At 42.8% G+C, this 20218-nt stretch overlaps 1 protein-coding gene across 1 annotated transcript in view; it reads left to right on the forward strand.

Annotated features, from left to right (window-relative positions):
- Nucleotides 1-2290: 2290 nt before the first annotated feature.
- The window catches only part of LOC115137941 (calpain-1 catalytic subunit-like), a 40812-nt gene continuing 22884 nt past the window's right edge, over nucleotides 2291-20218 (forward strand). The window contains exons 1-2 of the mRNA XM_029674259.2: nucleotides 2291-2421; nucleotides 14914-15601. Coding sequence (XP_029530119.1) covers nucleotides 15350-15601 — 252 coding nt within the window. The 5' untranslated portion in view covers nucleotides 2291-2421; nucleotides 14914-15349. The remainder of the gene's footprint in view (nucleotides 2422-14913; nucleotides 15602-20218) is intronic.

Below are 20218 nucleotides of genomic sequence, written 5' to 3' on the forward strand. Positions count from 1 at the left end.
TCTGACACCAACAGGCTCATGAACAGCTTCTATCCCCAAGCCATAAGACTGCTAAATAGCTAACTAAATAGCTAACATAACGCCTACACAGACTATCTGAGTTGACCTTTGTATGTCATTCTTATTTTTGCACTGTTTCTATGCACACTCACAGGGCCCTACACACTCACACACACCAATACTCCAAAACACACACAAACACTCACTTCATAATTTGCTCTCACACACATAATATACACATACATTTATACTGCCTCTACACACACGCACACCAACTCACACACAGTACATTCATCATATACGCTGATGGTATTCTGTTTATCATTTATCCTGATGCCTAGTCACCTTACCCCTATACATACGCTATATATACACAAGTATGTGGGCACCCCATCAAATTAGTGGTATTGTAAACTGGGATTAATGGTTTGAGGGCCAGATTGGGAATTTAGCCAGGACACCAGGGTTAACACCCCTACCTACGACAAGTGCCATGGGACCTTTCTGAGAAACTTCGGCTATTTCAGTCACAGCTGTTAGTGACACGTGTATAAAATTGAGCACACAGCCATGCAATCTCCATATACAAACATTGGCAGTAGAATGGCCTTACTGAAGAGCTCAGTGACTTTCAATGTGGCACCGTCATAGGATGCCACCTTTCCAACAAGTCAGTTCGTCAAAGTTCTGCCCTGCTAGAGCTGCCCCAGTCAACTGTAAGTTCTGTTAATGTGAAGTGGAGACATCTAGGAGCAAAAATGGCTCAGCCGCGAAGTGGTAGGCCACACAAGCTCACACAACCTCACAGGACCACCAAGTCACCTGTCCTCGTTTGCAACACTCACTACTGAGTTCCAAACTGCTTCTGGAAGCAAAGTCAGCACAATAACTGTTTTTCGGATTTCCATGGAATGGGTTTCTATGGTCTAGCAGCCGCACACAAGCCTGAGATCACCATTCGCAATGCCAAGCGTCGGCTGGAGTGGTGTAAAGCTCACCACCATTGGACTCTGGAGCAGTGGAAACGCATTCTCTGGAGTGATGATTCACACTTTAACATCTGGCAGTCCAACGGACAAATCTGGGTTTGCCAGATGCTTGGAGAGCGCTTCCTGTCCAATGCATAGTACAACTGTAAAGTTTGGTGGGGGAGGAATAATGCTCTGGGGATGTTTTTGCATGGTTTGAGCTAGGCCCCTTAGTTCCAGTGAAGGGAAATATAAATGCTACAGTGTACAATGACATTCTAGACGATTCTGTGGTTCCAACGTTGTGGCAACAATTTGGGGAAGGCCCTTTCCTGTTTCAGTATGACAATGCCCCTGTGCACAAAGCAAGGTACATACAGACAAAGGTTTGTCGAGATCGGTGTGGAAGAACTTGACTGGCCTGCACAGAGCCCCGATTCAATCCCATCGAACACCTTTGAGATGAATTAGAATGCTGACTGGGAGCCAGGTCTAACCGCTCAACATCAGTGTCCAACCTCACTAATGCTCTTGTAGCTGAATGGAAACCTAGTCCTCACAGCAATGTTCCAATGTCTAGTGGAAAGCCTCCCCAGAAGAGTAGCAGCAAAGGGGGGACCAACTTCATTTGAATGCTCATCATTTTTTTAGGAGATGTTCGACGAGCCGGTGTCCATATACTTTTGGTAATGTACTGTACCTCTAGCTTCCATCACTCCAGTATCACTGCACATTGTAAATATGGTACTGGAACTGACTGACCCTGTATATAGTATGCTTACTTCATTTCTCGTGTTCCTCTTATTTTTAATTATTGTGTTTTTGTTCTACCCTATGTTCTTTTTAGTATTACATTGTTATTGATTACTGCATTGTTGGGTTTAAAGCTTGCAAGAAAGGCATTTCACTGTACTTTTGCAAATGACATTAAAACTTCAAACTGAAACTAAACTCTCTAAATACTGTATATGGCTCTGGGAAGCAACATCTACAAAAAAAAGTACGATCTTTGCCAAATTGACATGCCAAGGTGAAGTAAAATGTTCAATGGATATTATAACAAATAGCCAGGTGCCGTAGCATAAAGTTTAAAAACCATGGCAATATCCCTGTGCAAAAACAAAGTGGGAACAAATTAAATGTGAGTAAAGCCATTTAGAATTGTATGAGTGTGGGCAAACTATTAAGTGAAAATGATTATTATCGCAAAGCACATTTATAGTGGATTATAAACATGGTTTACAGTAACATAAAGTGTGTTTCAGGTGTAGAAGCCGAGCGCCAATGCTTGCTTGTACTCGTTCAATGAGTCATTGTCAGCTTTCTTCCTGGGGGAGAAGTGGTAGGGCGTTTCTGAACCGAACTGAGCTGTGGATGGAACGGAATTTAACATGTAAGGGAGAGAACAGAGAAAACAAAACAACATATCGAATCTCAAAATAACCACCAAAAGGTAGGATATGCTTTAAAAACAGAAGTATAACTCCACGCTACTGTACAAATTAGGGCGATTACTAGTTTAGTACGAAGAAGGGCGACAGTCATTGGACACATCTGTTTCAGTTTTCTGGCTCGCAATCAGTTTGCGAACATGAACAGATGTTACGTTAGTTTTGAAACATCTTGGAGCAGTGTTGAAACAATGTAGGCTAACAGTGTTTGCACGTCATGCCACCTTTTCTGTTCCAGCGATTTCATGGGTGTTACTTTTATATTTTAGACTGATCAATTATATTCGTTTGTTCTGAAGGCAAATGGTGTTACAAGTTAACCGTGGCATATTTCGATACAATTAACTGGTTATTAACAAATAACCCTCCCTAGCCTTTGTACTATCCTATCAGATATTCCACAAAAATACTAGCCTACTATGGTCGGACGTGTCTCTTGTTGTAAAAGCCACAACTAAATCCAAATGCAGAAACGGTCAATTGTGTGAAATTCATGTGCGGCCAGATGAGAGGCTATTCAACACTGTCCAGGTGTTCACTTTGTCAACTCGATGAGACACTGTGATACTGATAAAGTTCCTTTACACAGAGGGTTCAACATGGACCCCAAAAGGGTTCTACCTCGAACCAAAAAAGGGTTCTCCTATTGGACAGCCGAAGAAACCGTTTGGAACCTTTTTCTCTAACTTTACCCACCGTCCATGTGTGAGTGGTGGCTGTTTCCATTTTACAGCACAGGTAGACTACACAGGTATTGTTTATCTCCCATGTAATCTCACTCTGCGTCGCTCTGTCGGACCGCTATATATGATTTCATCCCCAAATACAGACATCTATATGGTTGTTTCATTGTTTTTGTATCTCAGTTTGAGGCTACTTGAGTAGCAATACAGAACACTGTAGTGAGAGGCTACAGTAAGAAACCTCACGTCTTTCCCTGGAACACAGTAGGGTTGATGTGGTTTTGATGAGTCTGGATTTGCAGATTATTCATCCATCATTTCACATCAGTGAATCTATTTGCAGTGAGGCACAAAAACAGAAATATTCAACGTGTGAGGAAGATTAAATATTCAAATGAGTAAAAACTGTTCTTCTTTTTTATTTATATTTTATTTATCCGTTATTTTACCAGGTAAGTTGACTGAGAACACGTTCTCATTTACAGCAACCACCTGGGGAATAGTTACAGGGGAGAGGAGGGGGATGAATGAGCCAATTGTAAACTGGGGATTATTAGGTGACCCTGATGGTTTGAGGGCCAGATTGGGAATTTAGCCAGGACACCAGGGTTAACACCCCTACTCTTACGACAAGTGCCATGGGATCTTTAATGACCTTCTTGAGAAGACTATATGCACACCTCCGCCTGTCAAGCCACCACAGCCACAGAAAGGTGATATGCTTCTACCTAAGACAGGTGGAAAAATGACATACTGGAACCCGTACAGGTTAAGTAGGGATTGGGTAGGTACAGTAACTGTCCCCCAAAATATGGTGTTTTCCCACTTAAAGAGATGTGTTCACTGTATTATCTCTCCTATCCTACGGTGGTACAACTCTTCCATTGTCTTTCCTTTCAGTTTCGCCTCAACTCCAACTGACCAGAAGAATGTTTGTGTCAGTCAACAGCAGAACAGGCCATAGGTGATGGGTGTGGCTCAGTGTAGTGGGTGAATGCTGTGACTGGGTTCTCCTGCCCCTCTCTGAACCAATGAGAAGCAGACCAAGCTCAGGGTTTGTTTTGACTAACAGTTGTGGTGTAGAACAGGAAGAGAGCTATGTGTAAATAACAGCCAGCTGGTGTGAGTGAGTTAAAGTTGAGAGACTGAAAATGAAAGAATGGAAGAGCGAAAGAGGCTAAACAGATTAAACATCTGAAAGATTTAAAATAGATTAGAAACAGTTTCTCTCTCTCTCTCTCTCTCTCTCTCTCTCTCTCTCTCTCTCTCTCTCTCTCTGTTTTGCATATTCTTAAGTGTGGCAGGGTAGCAGGTAGCCTAGTGGTTAAGAGTGTTACCTGAAAGTGTGCTGCTTTGAATCCCCAAGCCGACTTGGTGAAACATCTGCTGATGTGTAAGGCACTTAACCCTAATTTTCCTATAAGTTGCTCTGGATAATAGCTTCTGCTAAATGATTCAAAGGCATGTGGCCTCCCATTCTCCTCAAAGTTAAATGGCACCACACCCTCTCAATACCCCACTGTTTACACTATAAGACACTCATAAATTACATCCAAACCATCTCCCAGAGACAAGCACTTATGACTCAACGTTGTTCATAGTGTGTTATTCAATAGAGAACTGAACTACAGTCAGCTTGAATCACGGGACTATTATTGTAGTAATCCTCTGCTGTCTAAAATGAATAGGAGAGAAGGGAAGCAACGTGCTATTTGCTAACTCTCTGTAATACTTGTGTATCTTTTATTTTCATTTTGTCTGTGCTGCTGAGGCCTGTCATTTTGTCTGTGCTGCTCAGGCCTGTCATCTTGTCTGTGCTGCTCAGGCCTGTCATTTTGTCTGTGCTGCTCAGGCCTGTCATTTTGTCTGTGCTGCACAGGCCTGTCATTTTGTCTGTGCTGCACAGGCCTGTCATTTTGTCTGTGCTGCTCAGGCCTGTCAATTTGTCTGTGCTGCTCAGGCCTGTCATTTTGTCTGTGCTGCACAGGCCTGTCATTTTGTCTGTGCTGCTCAGGCCTGTCATTTTGTCTGTGCTGCTCAGGCCTGTCATCTTGTCTGTGCTGCTCAGGCCTGTCATCTTGTCTATGCTGCAGAGGCCTGTCATTTTGTCTGAGCTGCTCAGGCCTGTCATTTTGTCTGTGCTGCTCAGGCCTGTCATTTTGTCTGTGCTGCTCAGGCCTGTCATCTTGTCTATGCTGCAGAGGCCTGTCATTTTGTCTGTGCTGCTCAGGCCTGTCATTTTGTCTGTGCTGCAGAGGCCTGTCATTTTGTCTGTGCTGCAGAGGCCTGTCATTTTGTCTGTGCTGCAGAGGCCTGTCATTTTGTCTGTGCTGCAGAGGCCTGTCATTTTGTCTGTGCTGCTCAGGCCTGTCATTTTGTCTGTGCTGCAGAGGCCTGTCATCTTGTCTGTGCTGCAGAGGCCTGTCATCTTGTCTGTGCTGCAGAGGCCTGTCATCTTGTCTGTGCTGCAGAGGCCTGTCATCTTGTCTGTGCTGCAGAGGCCTGTCATCTTGTCTGTGCTGCTCAGGCCTGTCATTTTGTCTGTGCTGCAGAGGCCTGTCATTTTGAAAGAAGCATTGTTGCCTGCAAGACAGTGGCAGGGTGTTTCTAAACCAAATACAGTACGAGCTGTGAACTGAGCTGTAGGTGGAACAGAACTAAACATGTAAGGGAAAAACAACATATTGAACCTGAAAATAACCACCACAAGGTATAGGAAATGTATGTCATTAGTGTTTATATAAACAGGAGTGTAACATCTCGCTACTGTACAAATGATGGCTATTATCAGTTTACTAGGACGAAAGGACGAAACTCATTGCAATATTGGATACATCTGTTTCACATTGCTGCAGCTGGCTCGCAATGAGTTTGAGAACATGAGCGGATGTAGCCTGGTTTTGAAACAACGTGTAGAAGACCAGCAGTGTTGAAACCTTGTAACTGTGTCAGGATTTCATAGGTGTTCGCCTACTTTTAGACATGTTTTAGACTGGCCAATTCTATTCAGTTTATTCTGCATATTTCAAATGAACTATTAACAACAACAAAAAACTAGCCTATCTAGCTTCTTTACTTTCCTCAGATATTCCACAAACTGACTATGGTCGGACTTGCCTCTGGTTGTAAAAGCCACAACTAAATCCACATGAGAATTTTGTCAATTGTATGAAAGGCATGGGCAGCCAGATGAGAGGCAATATTCTTTAACACTGCTTGTCCAGCTTAACTGCGATTCAACCAAGAATTGTCCTTTGACATTGTGCTGGAAGACATAGCCTACTTACAAGTATGTCTCCCAGCCCAATGTCAAAAGACAATTATTGGTTGAATCTGGACAAGCAGTGTTAAAGAACATAGCCTCTCGTCTTTGTCAACTTGATGAGAGCGTGCCTTTGACAGCTGGCCAGGTCGTCTGTTGTTTTCTGAAAACCTTCCTGACAGTCAGAGTTGAGTTTTACCTTTTTATATCTATTTATAATCTAGACCTACACACCCATTACAACATTATCACTGGCCCACACACACTTCTGGAACGTGTCGTGTCAGTGTGACCATTTTGTTTACCCAGGAGAAAAGACACTTGAGATGTTTAGTTACAGTGAGCGAGTAGGGAGCACAGTGGATGGTGAAATGTGAGCTCCCTGCTATTTGGAAAAGCATGCAGAATTACTCTTGCATTGGTTCTAATGCTTTAACACAAACAATGGTGTTATTATAGCTTAATAACGTATTAACCTATACCCTCGCTCTCAATTCATTTTTAAATTTAAGGGGCTTTATTGGCTTGGGAAACATATGTTAACATTGCCAAAGGAAGTGAAATAGATAATAAACAAAAGTGAAATAAAAAAAAATGAACAGTAAACATTACACTCACAAAAGTTCCAAAAGAATAAAGTCATTTCAAATGTCATATTATGTCTATATACAGTGTTGTAATGATGTGCAAATAGTTAAAGTTCAAAAGGGAAAATAAATAAACATAAATATAGGTTGTATTAACTAGAGGTTGACCGATTAATCGGAATGGCCGATTAATTAGGGCCGATTTCAAGTTCATAAAAATCGGTAATCGTCATTTTTGGACACCGATTTTGGCCGATTACATTGCACTCCACGAGGAGACTGCGTGGCAGGCTGACTACCTGTTATGCGAGTGCAGCAAGGAGCCAAGGTAAGGCGCTAGCTAGCATTAAACTTATCTTATAAAATACAATCAATCTTAACATAATCACTAGTTAACTACACATGGTTGATGATATTACTAGTTTATCTAGCTTGTCCTGCATTGCAAATAATCGATGCGGTGCCTGTTAATTTATCATTGAATCACAGCCTACTTCGCCAAATGTGTGATTTAACAAGCGCATTTGCGAAAAAAGCACCGTCATTGCACCAATGTGTACCTAACCATAAACATCAATGCCTTTCTTAAAATCAATACACAAGTATATATTTTCAAACCTGCATATATAGTTAATATTGCCTGCTAACATTCATTTCTTATGACATAACATTGATGGTTGTGCAATGTAACAGCAATATTTAGACTTAGGGATGCCACCCGTTAGATAAAATACAGAACGGTTCCGTATTTCACTGAAAGAATAAACGTTTTGTTTTCGAAATGATAGTTTCCGGTTTTGACCATATTAATGACATAAGGCTCGTATTTCTGTGTGTTATTATATTATAATTAAGACTATGATTTGATAGAGCAGTCTGACTGAGCGATGGTAGGCAGCAGCAGGCTCATAAGCATTCATTCAAACAGCACTTTCCTGCTGTAATGGTCTGGGTGTAGCTGGTGCAGAGGAGTCAGGCGCAGGACAGCAGAGATGTGTAACACAAGTAACTTTTTTATATTCCAATAACATGTCGTAATACCGAGCCCACAATAACGGGCCGAACATACATAAAATAATCACGCACAAAAACCATGGGGAAAACAGAGGGTTACATAATAAACATGTAATTGGGGAATTGAAACCAGGTGTGTAAAACAAAGACAAAACAAATGGAAAATGAAAAGTGGATCAGCAATGGCTAGAAGGCCGGTGACTTCGACCGCCGAATGCTACCCGAACAAGGAGAGGGACCGACTTCGGCGGAAGTCGTAACACCTGCATTTGCCAGCAGCTCTTCACTGTGCTTCAAGCATTGCGCTGTTTATGACTTCAAGCCTATCAACTTCCGAGATTAGGCTGGCAATACTAAAGTACCTATTAGAACATCCAATAGTCAAAGGTATATTTATTTTTTATTTTATTTTATTTCACCTTTATTTAACCAGGTAGGCTAGTTGAGAACAAGTTCTCATTTGCAACTGCGACCTGGCCAAGATAAAGCATAGCAGTGTGAACAGACAACACAGAGTTACACATGGAGTAAACAATTAACAAGTCAATAACACAGTAGGAAAAAAAAGGGGAGTCTATATACATTGTGTGCAAAAGGCATGAGGATAGGCGAATAATTACAATTTTGCAGATTAACACTGGAGTGATAAATGATCAGATGGTCATGTACAGGTAGAGATATTGGTGTGCAAAAGAGCAGAAAAGTAAATAAATAAAAACAGTATGGGGATGAGGTAGGTAAAAATGGGTGGGTTATTTGCCGATAGACTATGTACAGCTGCAGCGATCAGTTAGCTGCTCAGATAGCAGATGTTTGAAGTTGGTGAGGGAGATAAAAGTCTCCAACTTCAGCGATTTTTGCAATTAGTTCCAGTCACATGCAGCAGAGAACTGGAACGAAAGGCGGCCAAATTAGGTGTTGGCTTTAGGGATGATCAGTGAGATACACCTGCTGCAGCGCGTGCTACGGATGGGTGTTGCCATCGTGACCAGTGAACTGAGATAAGGCGGAGCTTTACCTAGCATGGACTTGTAGATGACCTGGAGCCAGTGGGTCTGGCGATGAATATGTAGCAAGGGCCAGCCGACTAGGGCATACAAGTCGCAGTGGTGGGTGGTATAAGGTGCTTTAGTGACAAAACGGATGGCACTGTGATAAACTGCATCCAGTTTGCTGAGTAGAGTGTTGGAAGCAATTTTGTAGATGACATCGCCGTAGTCGAGGATCGGTAGGATAGTCAGTTTTACTAGGGTAAGTTTGGCGGCGTGAGTGAAGGAGGCTTTGTTGCGGAATAGAAAGCCGACTCTTGATTTGATTTTCGATTGGAGATGTTTGATATGAGTCTGGAAGGAGAGTTTACAGTCTAGCCAGACACCTAGGTACTTATAGATGGCCACATATTCAAGGTTGGAACCATCCAGGGTGGTGATGCTGGTCAGGCGTGCGGGTGCAGGCAGCGAACGGTTGAAAAGCATGTATTTGGTTTTACTAGCGTTTAAGAACAGTTGGAGGCCACGGAAGGAGTGTTGTATGGCATTGAAGCTCGTTTGGAGGTTAGATAGCACAGTGTCCAAGGACGGGCCGGAAGTATATAGAATGGTGTCGTCTGTGTAGAGGTGGATCAGGGAATCGCCCGCAGCAAGAGCAACATCATTGATATATACAGAAAAAAGAGTCGGCCCGAGGATTGAACCCTGTGGCACCCCCATAGAGACTTCCAGAGGACCGGACAGCATGCCCTCCGATTTGACACACTGAACTCTGTCTGCAAAGTAATTGGTGAACCAGGCAAGGCAGTCATCCGAAAAACCGAGGCTACTGAGTCTGCCGATAAGAATATGGTGATTGACCGAGTCGAAAGCCTTGGCAAGGGCGATGAAGACGGCTGCACAGTACTGTCTTTTATCGATGGCGGTTATGATATCGTTTAGTACCTTGAGCGTGGCTGAGGTGCACCTGTGACCGGCTCGGAAACCAGATTGCACAGCGGAGAAGGTACGGTGAGATTCGAGATGGTCAGTGACCTGTTTGTTGACTTGGCTTTCGAAGACCTTAGATAGGCAGGGCAGGATGGATATAGGTCTGTAACAGTTTTGGTCCAGGGTATCTCCCCCTTTGAAGAGGGGGATGACTGCGGCAGCTTTCCAATCCTTGGGGATCTCAGACGATATGAAAGAGAGGTTGAACAGGCTGGTAATAGGGGTTGCGACAATGGCGGCGGATAGTTTCAGAAATAGAGGGTCCAGATTGTCGAGCCCAGCTGATTTGTACGGGTCCAGGTTTTGCAGCTCTTTCAGAACATCTGCTATCTGGATTTGGGTAAAGGAGAACCTGGAGAGGCTTGGGCGAGTAGCTGCGGGGGGGGGCGGAGCTGTTGGTCGAGGTTGGAGTAGCCAGGCGGAAGGCATGGCCAGCCGTTGCGAAATGCTTGTTGAAGTTTTCGATAATCATGGATTTATCGGTGGTGACCGTGTTACCTAGCTTCAGTGCAGTGGGCAGCTGGGAGGAGGTGCTCTTGTTCTCCATGGACTTCACAGTGTCCCAGAACTTTTTGGAATTGGAGCTACAGGATGCAAACTTCTGCCTGAAGAAGCAGGCCTTAGCTTTCCTGACTGACTGCGTGTATTGGTTCCTGACTTCCCTGAACAGTTGCATATCGCGGGGACTATTCGATGCTATTGCAGTCCGCCACAGGATGTTTTTGAGCTGGTCGAGGGCAGTCAGGTCTGGAGTGAACCAAGGGATATATCTGTTCTTAGTTCTGCATATGAAATACAAATGGTATAGAGAGAAATAGTCCTATAATAACTTCAACCTAAAACTTCTTACCTGGGAATATTGAAGAACTACCAACTTTCATATGTTCTCATGTTCTGAGCAAGGAACTTGAACTTTTTTACATTGCACATATTGCAGTTTTACTTTCTTCTCCAACACTTTGTTTTTGCATTATTTAAACCAAATTGAACGTTTCATTATTTATTTGAGACTACATTTATTTTATTGATGTATTATATTAAGTTAAAATAAGTGTTCATTCAGTATTTGTCACGTTCTGACCTTAGTTCTTTTGTTATGTCTTTTTTTAGTATGGTCAGGGCGTGAGTTGGGTGGGTTGTCAATGTTCCTTTTTCTATGATTTGGGATTTCTGTGTTTAGCCTGGTATGGTTCTCAATCAGACGCAACTGTCAATCGTTGTCCCTGACTGAGAACCATACTTAGGTAGCCTGGTTTCACTTTTGGGTTGTGGGTGATTATTTTCCGTGTCAGTGTTTGTGCCACACGAGACTGTTTCGTTTGTTTCGGTATTTCACGTTCTTATATTGTAGTTTAGTGTTCATGAAAATAAAGTATTGACACTTACCACGGTGCACATTGGTCCGATCTCTCCTACTCCTCCTCCTCCTCCTCAGAGGAGGAAGAAAATCGTTACAGAATCACCCACCACCAAAGGACCAAGCAGCGTGGTAATGGGCAGCAGCAGCAGCGATCTCAGGACTACTGGACATGGGAGGAGAATCTGGACGGCAAGGGACCCTGGGCACAGGCTGGAGAGTATCGCTGCCCCAAGGCAGAGCTGGAGGCAGCGATTGGAAGCCCGAGAGGCAGCCCCAAAAATGTATTGGGGGGGGAACACAGGAGTGTGGCGAAGTCAGGTAGGAGACCTGCGCCAACTCCCCATGCTTACCATGGAGAGAGGGACCGGGCAGGCACCTTGTTATGCCGTGAGGAGCATGGTGTCCCCGGTGCGCAGGCATAGCCCGGTGCGGTAGATAGCAGCACCTCGTATCGGCCGGGCTAGAGTGGGCATCGAGCCAGGTGCCATGAAGCCGGCTCACCGCATCTGGTCTCCAGTGAGTCTCCTCGGGCCAGGGTACATGGCACCAGCTCTACGCATGGTGTCCCCGTTTTTTAGTATGGTCAGGGCGTGAGTTGGGTGGGTTGTCAATGTTCCTTTTTCTATGATTTGGGATTTCTGTGTTTGGCCTGGTATGGTTCTCAATCAGAGGCAGCTGTCAATCGTTGTCCCTGATTGAGAACCATACTTAGGTAGCCTGGTTTCACTGTTGAGTTGTGGGTGATTATTTTCTGTCTCAGTGTTTGTGCCACACGGGACTGTTTTGTTTGTTTCGGTATTTCACGTTGTTATTTTGTAGTTTAGTGTTCATGTAAATAAAGTATCGTTATGGACACTTACCACGCTGCACATTGGTCCGATCTGTCCTACTCCTCCTCCTCCTCAGAGGAGGAAGAAAATCATTACAGTATTGTTGTAATTGTCATTATTACAAATATATATATATTAAAATCGGCCGAATAATCGGTATCGGCTTTTTTTGGTCCTCCTATAATCAGTATCGGCGTTGAAAAATCATAATCGGTCGACCTCTAGTATTTACAATGGTGTTTCTTCTTCACTGGTTGCCCTTTTCTTGTGGCAACAGGTCACACATCTTGCTGCTGTGATGGCATACTGTGGTATTTCACCCAATAGATATGGGAGTTTATCAAGATGGAGTTTGTGTTCAAATTCTTTGTGGATCTGTGTAATCTGAGGAAAATATGTGTCTCTAATATGGTCATACATTTGGCAGGAGGTTAGGAAGTGCAGCTCAGTTTCCAACTCATTTTGTGGGCAGTGGGCACATAGCCTGTCTTCTCTTGAGAGCCAGGTCTGCTTACGTCGGCCTTTCTCAATAGCAAGGCTATGCTCACTGAGTCTGTACATATTATTCAAAGTTTTCCTTAAGTTTGTGTCAGTCACAGTGGTCAGGCATTCTGCCACTGTGTACTCTCTGTTTAGGGCCAAATAGCATTGTAGTTTGCTAAATGTTTTAGCAATTTTTTGTGTCAAGTAATTATCTTTTTGTTTTCTCATGATTTGGTTGGGTCTAATTGTGTTGTTGTCCTGGGGCTCTGTGGGGTCTGTTTGTGTTTGTGAACAGAGTCACAGGACCAGCTTGCTTAGGGGACTCTTCTCCAGGTTCATCTCTCTGTAGGTGATATCTTTGTTATGGAAGGTTTGGGAATCGCTTCCTTTTAGGTGGTTGTAGAATTTTTAACGTCTCTTTTCTGGATTTTCGGTATCGGCCTAATTCTGCTCTGCTCATTATTTGGTGTTTTACATGGGACGCGGGCGACGTGGTAAGTTTGGACGCAGGTGCAGAGAAGAGACCAGACGAGGAATCAGTGGTTAAGGATCAACATAATACTTCACTGAGAACCGGTAGCTTCAGGATCACAGTACACTTGAATAAAACAACAAACACTAAGTCTCAAAAACTCACTCAGGAAACAACTAACAATTCTAGCTTCAGTAAACGACAACACACCTATTTAACAGGGAAATCATAACGAGTAAATAGGACACACCTGGGTGTTGTTCATGTCTCTAGGACGGTCTCTGCCGCCCTCTGGTAACAGGTGGAACCATGACAGAGTCTCAATATGGTGTTTGTCCCATTTTGTGTATTCTTGGTTGGTAAGCGGACCCAAGACCTCACAACCATAAAGGGCGTTCTCTCTCTCTCTCTCTCTTCCTCTGTCATTCTCTCTCTTTGTGTTATCTCCTATGTAATACAGACGTCTGTAGCGCCACGTTGTTGTTTCATCCATTTTTTTATCTCAGTTTTAGTTCAGTGGCAATACGGACAAAGTGGTAGTAACATCCTACAGTACAGTAAGAAACATCATGTATTTCACTGGAACAGCAGTAGGGTTGATGTAGTTATGATGAGTCTGGACTTGCAGACTACTAATCTGTCATTTCATGTCAGTGAAACTATTTGCAGTGAGGCGCAAACAGAAATATTCTACATGTGAGGAACTCTGAATATTCAAATAAGTTGAAACCCTTCTTGTTGAGAAGACTCCTACTGACTATATGCACAACTCTGACCAGAAGAATGTTTGAGTCAGTCAACAGCAGAACAGGCCATATGTGATGGGTGTGGCTCAGTGTAGTGGGTGAATGCTGTGACTGGGTTCTCCTGCCACTCTCTGAACCAATGAGAAGCAGACAAAGCTCAGGATTTGTTTTGACTGACAGTTGAGGGGTAGAACAGGAAGAGAACTCATTGTAGATAACAGTCAGCCAGTGTGAGTGAGTGAAAGTTGAGAGACCGAAAAAGGAAGAGAGAGATGTTAAACAAACTAAACATTTGAAAGTGAGACAACTTTTAAAATAGATTAGAAGTAGTTGTTTTCTCTCTCTCTCTCTCTCTCTCTCTCTCTCTCTCTCTCTCTCTCCCTCTCTCTCTCTCCCTCTCTCTCTCTCTCTCTCCCTCTCTCTCTCTCTCTCTCTTCTCTATTTGTGTTTGTTTGTGGGAGAACAAAAGTGAGAAAGGGGGAGAGAGAAGAAATAGAGTGATGTGAGGAAACAGGTTAGAAAGAATAAAAGAGAGGCTGTGGAACTAGTGACAGCAAACTGAAACAGGCAGCAGTTCCTCTGACTGTGCAGTAATCAACAGAGAGCCTGAGAGAGAGTTTTTTGCATGTTCTCCTCTAGGTTAAATGGCACCACACCCTCTCAGTAACCCACTGTTTACACTCTGACACACACACACACACACACACACACACACTATAGCATCCAATACCCCAAGTTACACCATCTCCTCGAGACAAACACTTATGACTCAACACTGTTCACAGTGTGTTACAGTGTTATTCAATAGAGAACTGAACTACAGAGTTTGATTGATGGGACTATTATTGTGTGTAATCCTAGCATGCACGGCTGTCTGAAAATGAATCATCGGTAGAGGAGGCAACGTGCTATTTGCTAACTCTCTGTCTTACCTGTGTATCTTTTAGTTGTTGTTGTGCAGCACAGAGCTGAACAAGCCTGTAATTGAATGAAGTGTACATTAGTAGAGCCGTTTAACATATGCAGATATTCATGTTTTTGAATTTAATTTATATTTTTCTCCCTCTCTGTTTTCCAGGGGTGTTGGTGGGACAACAAGGTAGAGTCTCATCCTATTGGCTTCTGAGCTCTGTCTGCAAAAATTTACAGCCAGCCAATCAGTGAATTGCTTCAAATTGTTGCCGTGGCTCTGAAATCTGCCTGATGCTATGAAGAAGACATCTTACTCCTGAGCCCATCTTCCAGTCACCCTCCAGTCACCCTCCAGTCATCCTCCAGTCATCCTCCAGTCCCCACTCTGTCACCTTTACATGACTAGGACTGTCACTGTGTTCCATTAAGCCAACTGCCTGTCACAGTCTATTATCCCCGCCTCATCTTTAATTCACACCTCTTAATTGTCTGTTCCCTATCTGATTCCTGATTGGACATCAGCCATAAACCTCCTCCCTGACAGGCTCCCTGGATCAGCTGTGACCTCAGACCCCTGCCACAGCCGTCTGCTGTAGGTAAGAATGGAGCAGGTGTACGCATCAGGGATGGCCGCCAAGCTGCGGAGCCAGTGGGACCGGGACGAGGGTCTGGGTCAGAACCACAACGCCGTGAAGTTCCAGGGCCAGGACTTTGAGTCGCTGAGGGCCCAGTGTCTCCAGAGCAGCAGCCTGTTTGAGGACAGCCTGTTCCCCTGCGCCGCCTCCTCTCTGGGGTTCAACGAGCTTGGACCCCGCTCCTCCAAGACCCAGGGAGTACGCTGGAAGAGACCCCCGGTGAGATAATACAGAGGATGGAGTTTAGGCTGATCCTTCTCCTTCCCTACTGACCCTATTAGTCCAGGGGTGTCAATCCATGCAGGGGTGTCATAGCATACAGGGGTGTCATACCATACAGGGGTGTCAATCCATACAGGGGTGTCATACCATACAGGGTCTTACCATACAGGGGTGTCAATCCATGCAGGGGTGTCATACCACACAGGGGTGTCATACCATACAGGGTCTTACCATACAGGGGTGTCAATCCATGCAGGGGTGTCATACCACACAGGGGTGTCATACCATACAGGGGTGTCAATACATACATGGGTGTCAATCCATACAGGGGTGTCAATCCATACAGGGGTGCCAATCATTACATGGGTGTCAATCCATTCAGGGGTGTCATACCACACAGGGGAGTCATACCATACAGGGGTGTCAATCCATACATGGGTGTCATACCATCCAGGGGTGTCATACCATACAGGGGTGTCAATCCATACAGGGGTGTCAATCAATGCAGGGGTGTCATACCATACAGGGATGTCAATCCATTCAGGGGTGCCATACCACACAGGGGAGTCATACCATTCAGGGGTGTCATACCATCCAGGGGTGTCAATCCATTCAGGCGTGTCAATCCATTCAGGGGTGTCAATCCATTCAGGGGTGTCAATACATACATGGGTGTCATACCATACAGGGGTGTCAATCCATTCAGGGGTGTCAATCCATTCAGGGGTGTCAATCCATTCCACGGAGGGTCGAGTATCTGCAGGTTTTTGTTAATGCCTTTATTTGTGTCCAATTATGACATAAGCAATCAATTGAGGGGAGTTCCTAACAGTGATCTTAATTGATCAATCAGTTACAAGGGAGGAGTGAAACCCCTGGGCTCTAGTTACCAGCTAGATGTAGGAAAACTCCTCGCCCTACCTGTCCTTACTGAACCTAGACCATCTCTTACTGAACCTAGAACATACTCTTACTGAACCTAGACCATACTCTTACGGAACCTAGACCATACTCTTACTGAACCTAGACCATACTCTTACTGAACCTAGACCATATTCTTACTGAACCTAGACCATACTCTTACTGAACCTAGACCATACTCTTACTGAACCTAGACCATATTCTTACTGAACCTAGACCATACTCTTACTGAACCTAGACCATACTCTTACTGAACCTAGACCATACTCTTACTGAACCTAGACCATACTCTTACTGAACCTAGACCATACTCTTACTGAACCTAGACCACATTTTTACTGAACCTAGACCATATTCTTACTGAACCCCTAGACCTTATTCTTATTTAACCTAGACCAAATTCTTACTGAACCTAGACCATATTCTTATTGAAACTAGACCATATTCTTATTGAACCGAGACCATATTCTTACTGAACCCCTAGACCATATTCTTACTGAACCCCTAGACCATATTCTTATTGAACCTAGACCAAATTCTTACTCAACCCCTAGACCATATTCTTATTGAACCTAGACCATATTCTTACTGAGCCTAGACCATATTCTTATTGAACCTAGACCATATTCTTACTGAGCCTAGACCATGTTCTTATTGAACCTAGACCATATTCTTACTGAGCCTAGACCATATTCTTATTGAACCTAGACCATATTCTTATTGAACCTAGACCATATTCTTACTGAGCCTAGACCATATTCTTATTGAACCTAGACCATATTCTTACTGAGCCTAGACCATGTTCTTATTGAACCTAGACCATATTCTTACTGAGACCATATTCTTATTGAACCTGTTCTTATTGAACCTAGACCATATTCTTACTGAGCCTAGACCATTCTTATTCTTATTGAACCTAGACCATATTCTTATTGAACCTAGACCATATTCTTGAACCTGACCATATTCTTATTGAACCTAGACCATATTCTTATTGAACCTAGACCATATTCTTATTGAACCTAGACCATATTCTTCTTATTGAACCTAGACCATATTCTTATTGAACCTAGACCATATTCTTACTGAACCTAGACCATATTCTAACTGAACCTAGACCATATTCTTATTGAACCTAGACCATATTCTTATTGAACCTAGACCATATTCTTATTGAACCTAGACCATATTCTTACTGAACCTAGACCATATTCTTATTGAACCTAGACCATATTCTTATTGAACCTAGACCACCTATTCTTACTGAACCTAGACCATATTCTTACTGAACCTAGAATTCTTATTTAACCTATTGAACCTAGACCAATTCTGAACCTAGACCATATTCTTATTGAACCTAGACCATATTCTTATTGAACCTAGACCATATTCTTATTGAACCTAGACCATATTCTTACTGAACCTAGACCATATTCTTATTGAACCTAGACCATATTCTTATTGAACCTAGACCATACTCTTACTGAACCTAGACCACATTTTTACTGAACCTAGACCATATTCTTACTGAACCCCTAGACCTTATTCTTATTTAACCTAGACCAAATTCTTACTGAACCTAGACCATATTCTTACTGAACCTGACCATATTCTTATTGAACCTAGACCATATTCTTATTGAACCTAGACCATATTCTTACTGAACCCCTAGACCATATTCTTACTGAACCCCTAGACCATATTCTTATTGAACCTAGACCAAATTCTTACTGAACCCCTAGACCATATTCTTATTGAACCTAGACCATATTCTTACTGAACCCTTAGACCATATTCTTACTGAACCCAGACCATACTCTTACTGAACCTAGACCATACTCTTACTGAACCTAGAACATATTCTAACTGAACCTAGACCATATTCTTACTGAGCCTAGACCATATTCTTACTGAGCCTAGACCATATTCTTATTGAACCTAGACCATATTCTTACTGAGCCTAGACCATATTCTTATTGAACCTAGACCATATTCTTACTGAGCCTAGACCATATTCTTATTGAACCTAGACCATATTCTTACTGAGCCTAGACCATATTCTTATTGAACCTAGACCATATTCTTATTGAACCTAGACCATATTCTTACTGAGCCTAGACCATATTCTTATTGAACCTAGACCATATTCTTATTGAACCTAGACCATATTCTTATTGAACCTAGACCATATTCTTACTGAACCTCGACCATATTCTTATTGAACCTAGACCATATTCTTATTGAACCTAGACCATATTCTTATTGAACCTAGACCATATTCTTACTGAACCTAGACCATATTCTTATTGAACCTAGACCATATTCTTATTGAACCTAGACCATATTCTTATTGAACCTAGACCATATTCTTATTGAACCTAGACCATATTCTTATTGAACCTAGACCATATTCTTATTGAACCTAGACCATATTCTTATTGAACCTAGACCATATTCTTATTGAACCTAGACCATATTCTTATTGAACCTAGACCATACACACACCACACCACTCCGCTCCACAGCCTAAAAATGCTGAAAAAGCTTTGTATAGCGTAGCTAACTAGCACTCAAACTGCTCTGTGTTGAGTTCACTGTGGATGAGTGATGGTTAAGAGACAGAGATAGGAGATATAGTATCCAGTGACAATATTTTTTAACAACGTAGTCTAGGAAGCACTTGGGTGATTGACAACAGAGATTACATGGTGGTAGTGGGCAAAGTGCACAGCAGTTATTTGTGTTGAGGTGCGGTGTGGGGAAAGGAAAAGTGACATGTCAGTGTTCAGCTGAGGTAATAATCACTACCTTGGACTGATTGTTTTATGTGATCTAACCTCTCTCTCTTCTCTCTCTCTCTCTTTCTCTCTCTCTCCCTCTCTCTCTGTCTCTCTATTCTCTCTCTCTGTCTTCCTCTCTCTCTGTCTCTCTCTTCTCTCTCTCATTCTCTCTCTCTCTCTCAGAGGCAGACAGAGCTCAGAGTTTGTTTTGACTGAGAGTTGTGGTGTAGAACAGGAAGAGAGCTCTGTGTAAATAACAGCCAGCCGGTGTGAGTGAGTTAAAGTTGAGAGACTGAAAAAGAGAGAATGGAAGAGCGAAAGAGGCTAAACAGACTAAACATCTGAAAGGTTTAAAATAGATTAAAAGCAGTTGTTTATCTCTCTCTTTCTCTCCCTCTCTCTCTCTCTCTTGCTTTCTCTCTTTCTCTTTCTCTCTCTCTCTATCTATCTATCTCTCTCTCTCACCCTCACTCTCTCTCTTTCTTTCTTTCTCTCTCTGTCTCTCTCATATCCCCCCCCCCCCTCTCTCTCTCTCATATATATTTCCCCTTTAAATTCAATTTCAATTTAATTTCAATTTAATGGGCTTTATTGGCATGGGAAAAATATGTTTGCATTGCCAAAGCACTTGAAATAGACAGTAAACAAAAGTTACAGTAAACATTACGCTCACAAAAGTTCCAAAAGAATAAAGACATATCAGATGTCATTATGTGCAAATAGTGAAAGTACAAAAGGGAATATAATTAAACATAAATATGGGTTGTATTTACAATGGTGTTTGTTATTCACAGGTTACAAATCTTGCTGCTGTGATGCCACACTGTGGTATTTCACCCAGTAGATATGGGAGTTTATCAAAATTCAGTTTGTTTTCAAGTTCTTTGTGGATCTGTGTAATCTGAGGGAAATA

The sequence above is a fragment of the Oncorhynchus nerka genome, linkage group LG12 (genome assembly GCF_034236695.1).
Source record: "Oncorhynchus nerka isolate Pitt River linkage group LG12, Oner_Uvic_2.0, whole genome shotgun sequence".
NCBI classification, from domain to species: domain Eukaryota; kingdom Metazoa; phylum Chordata; class Actinopteri; order Salmoniformes; family Salmonidae; genus Oncorhynchus; species Oncorhynchus nerka.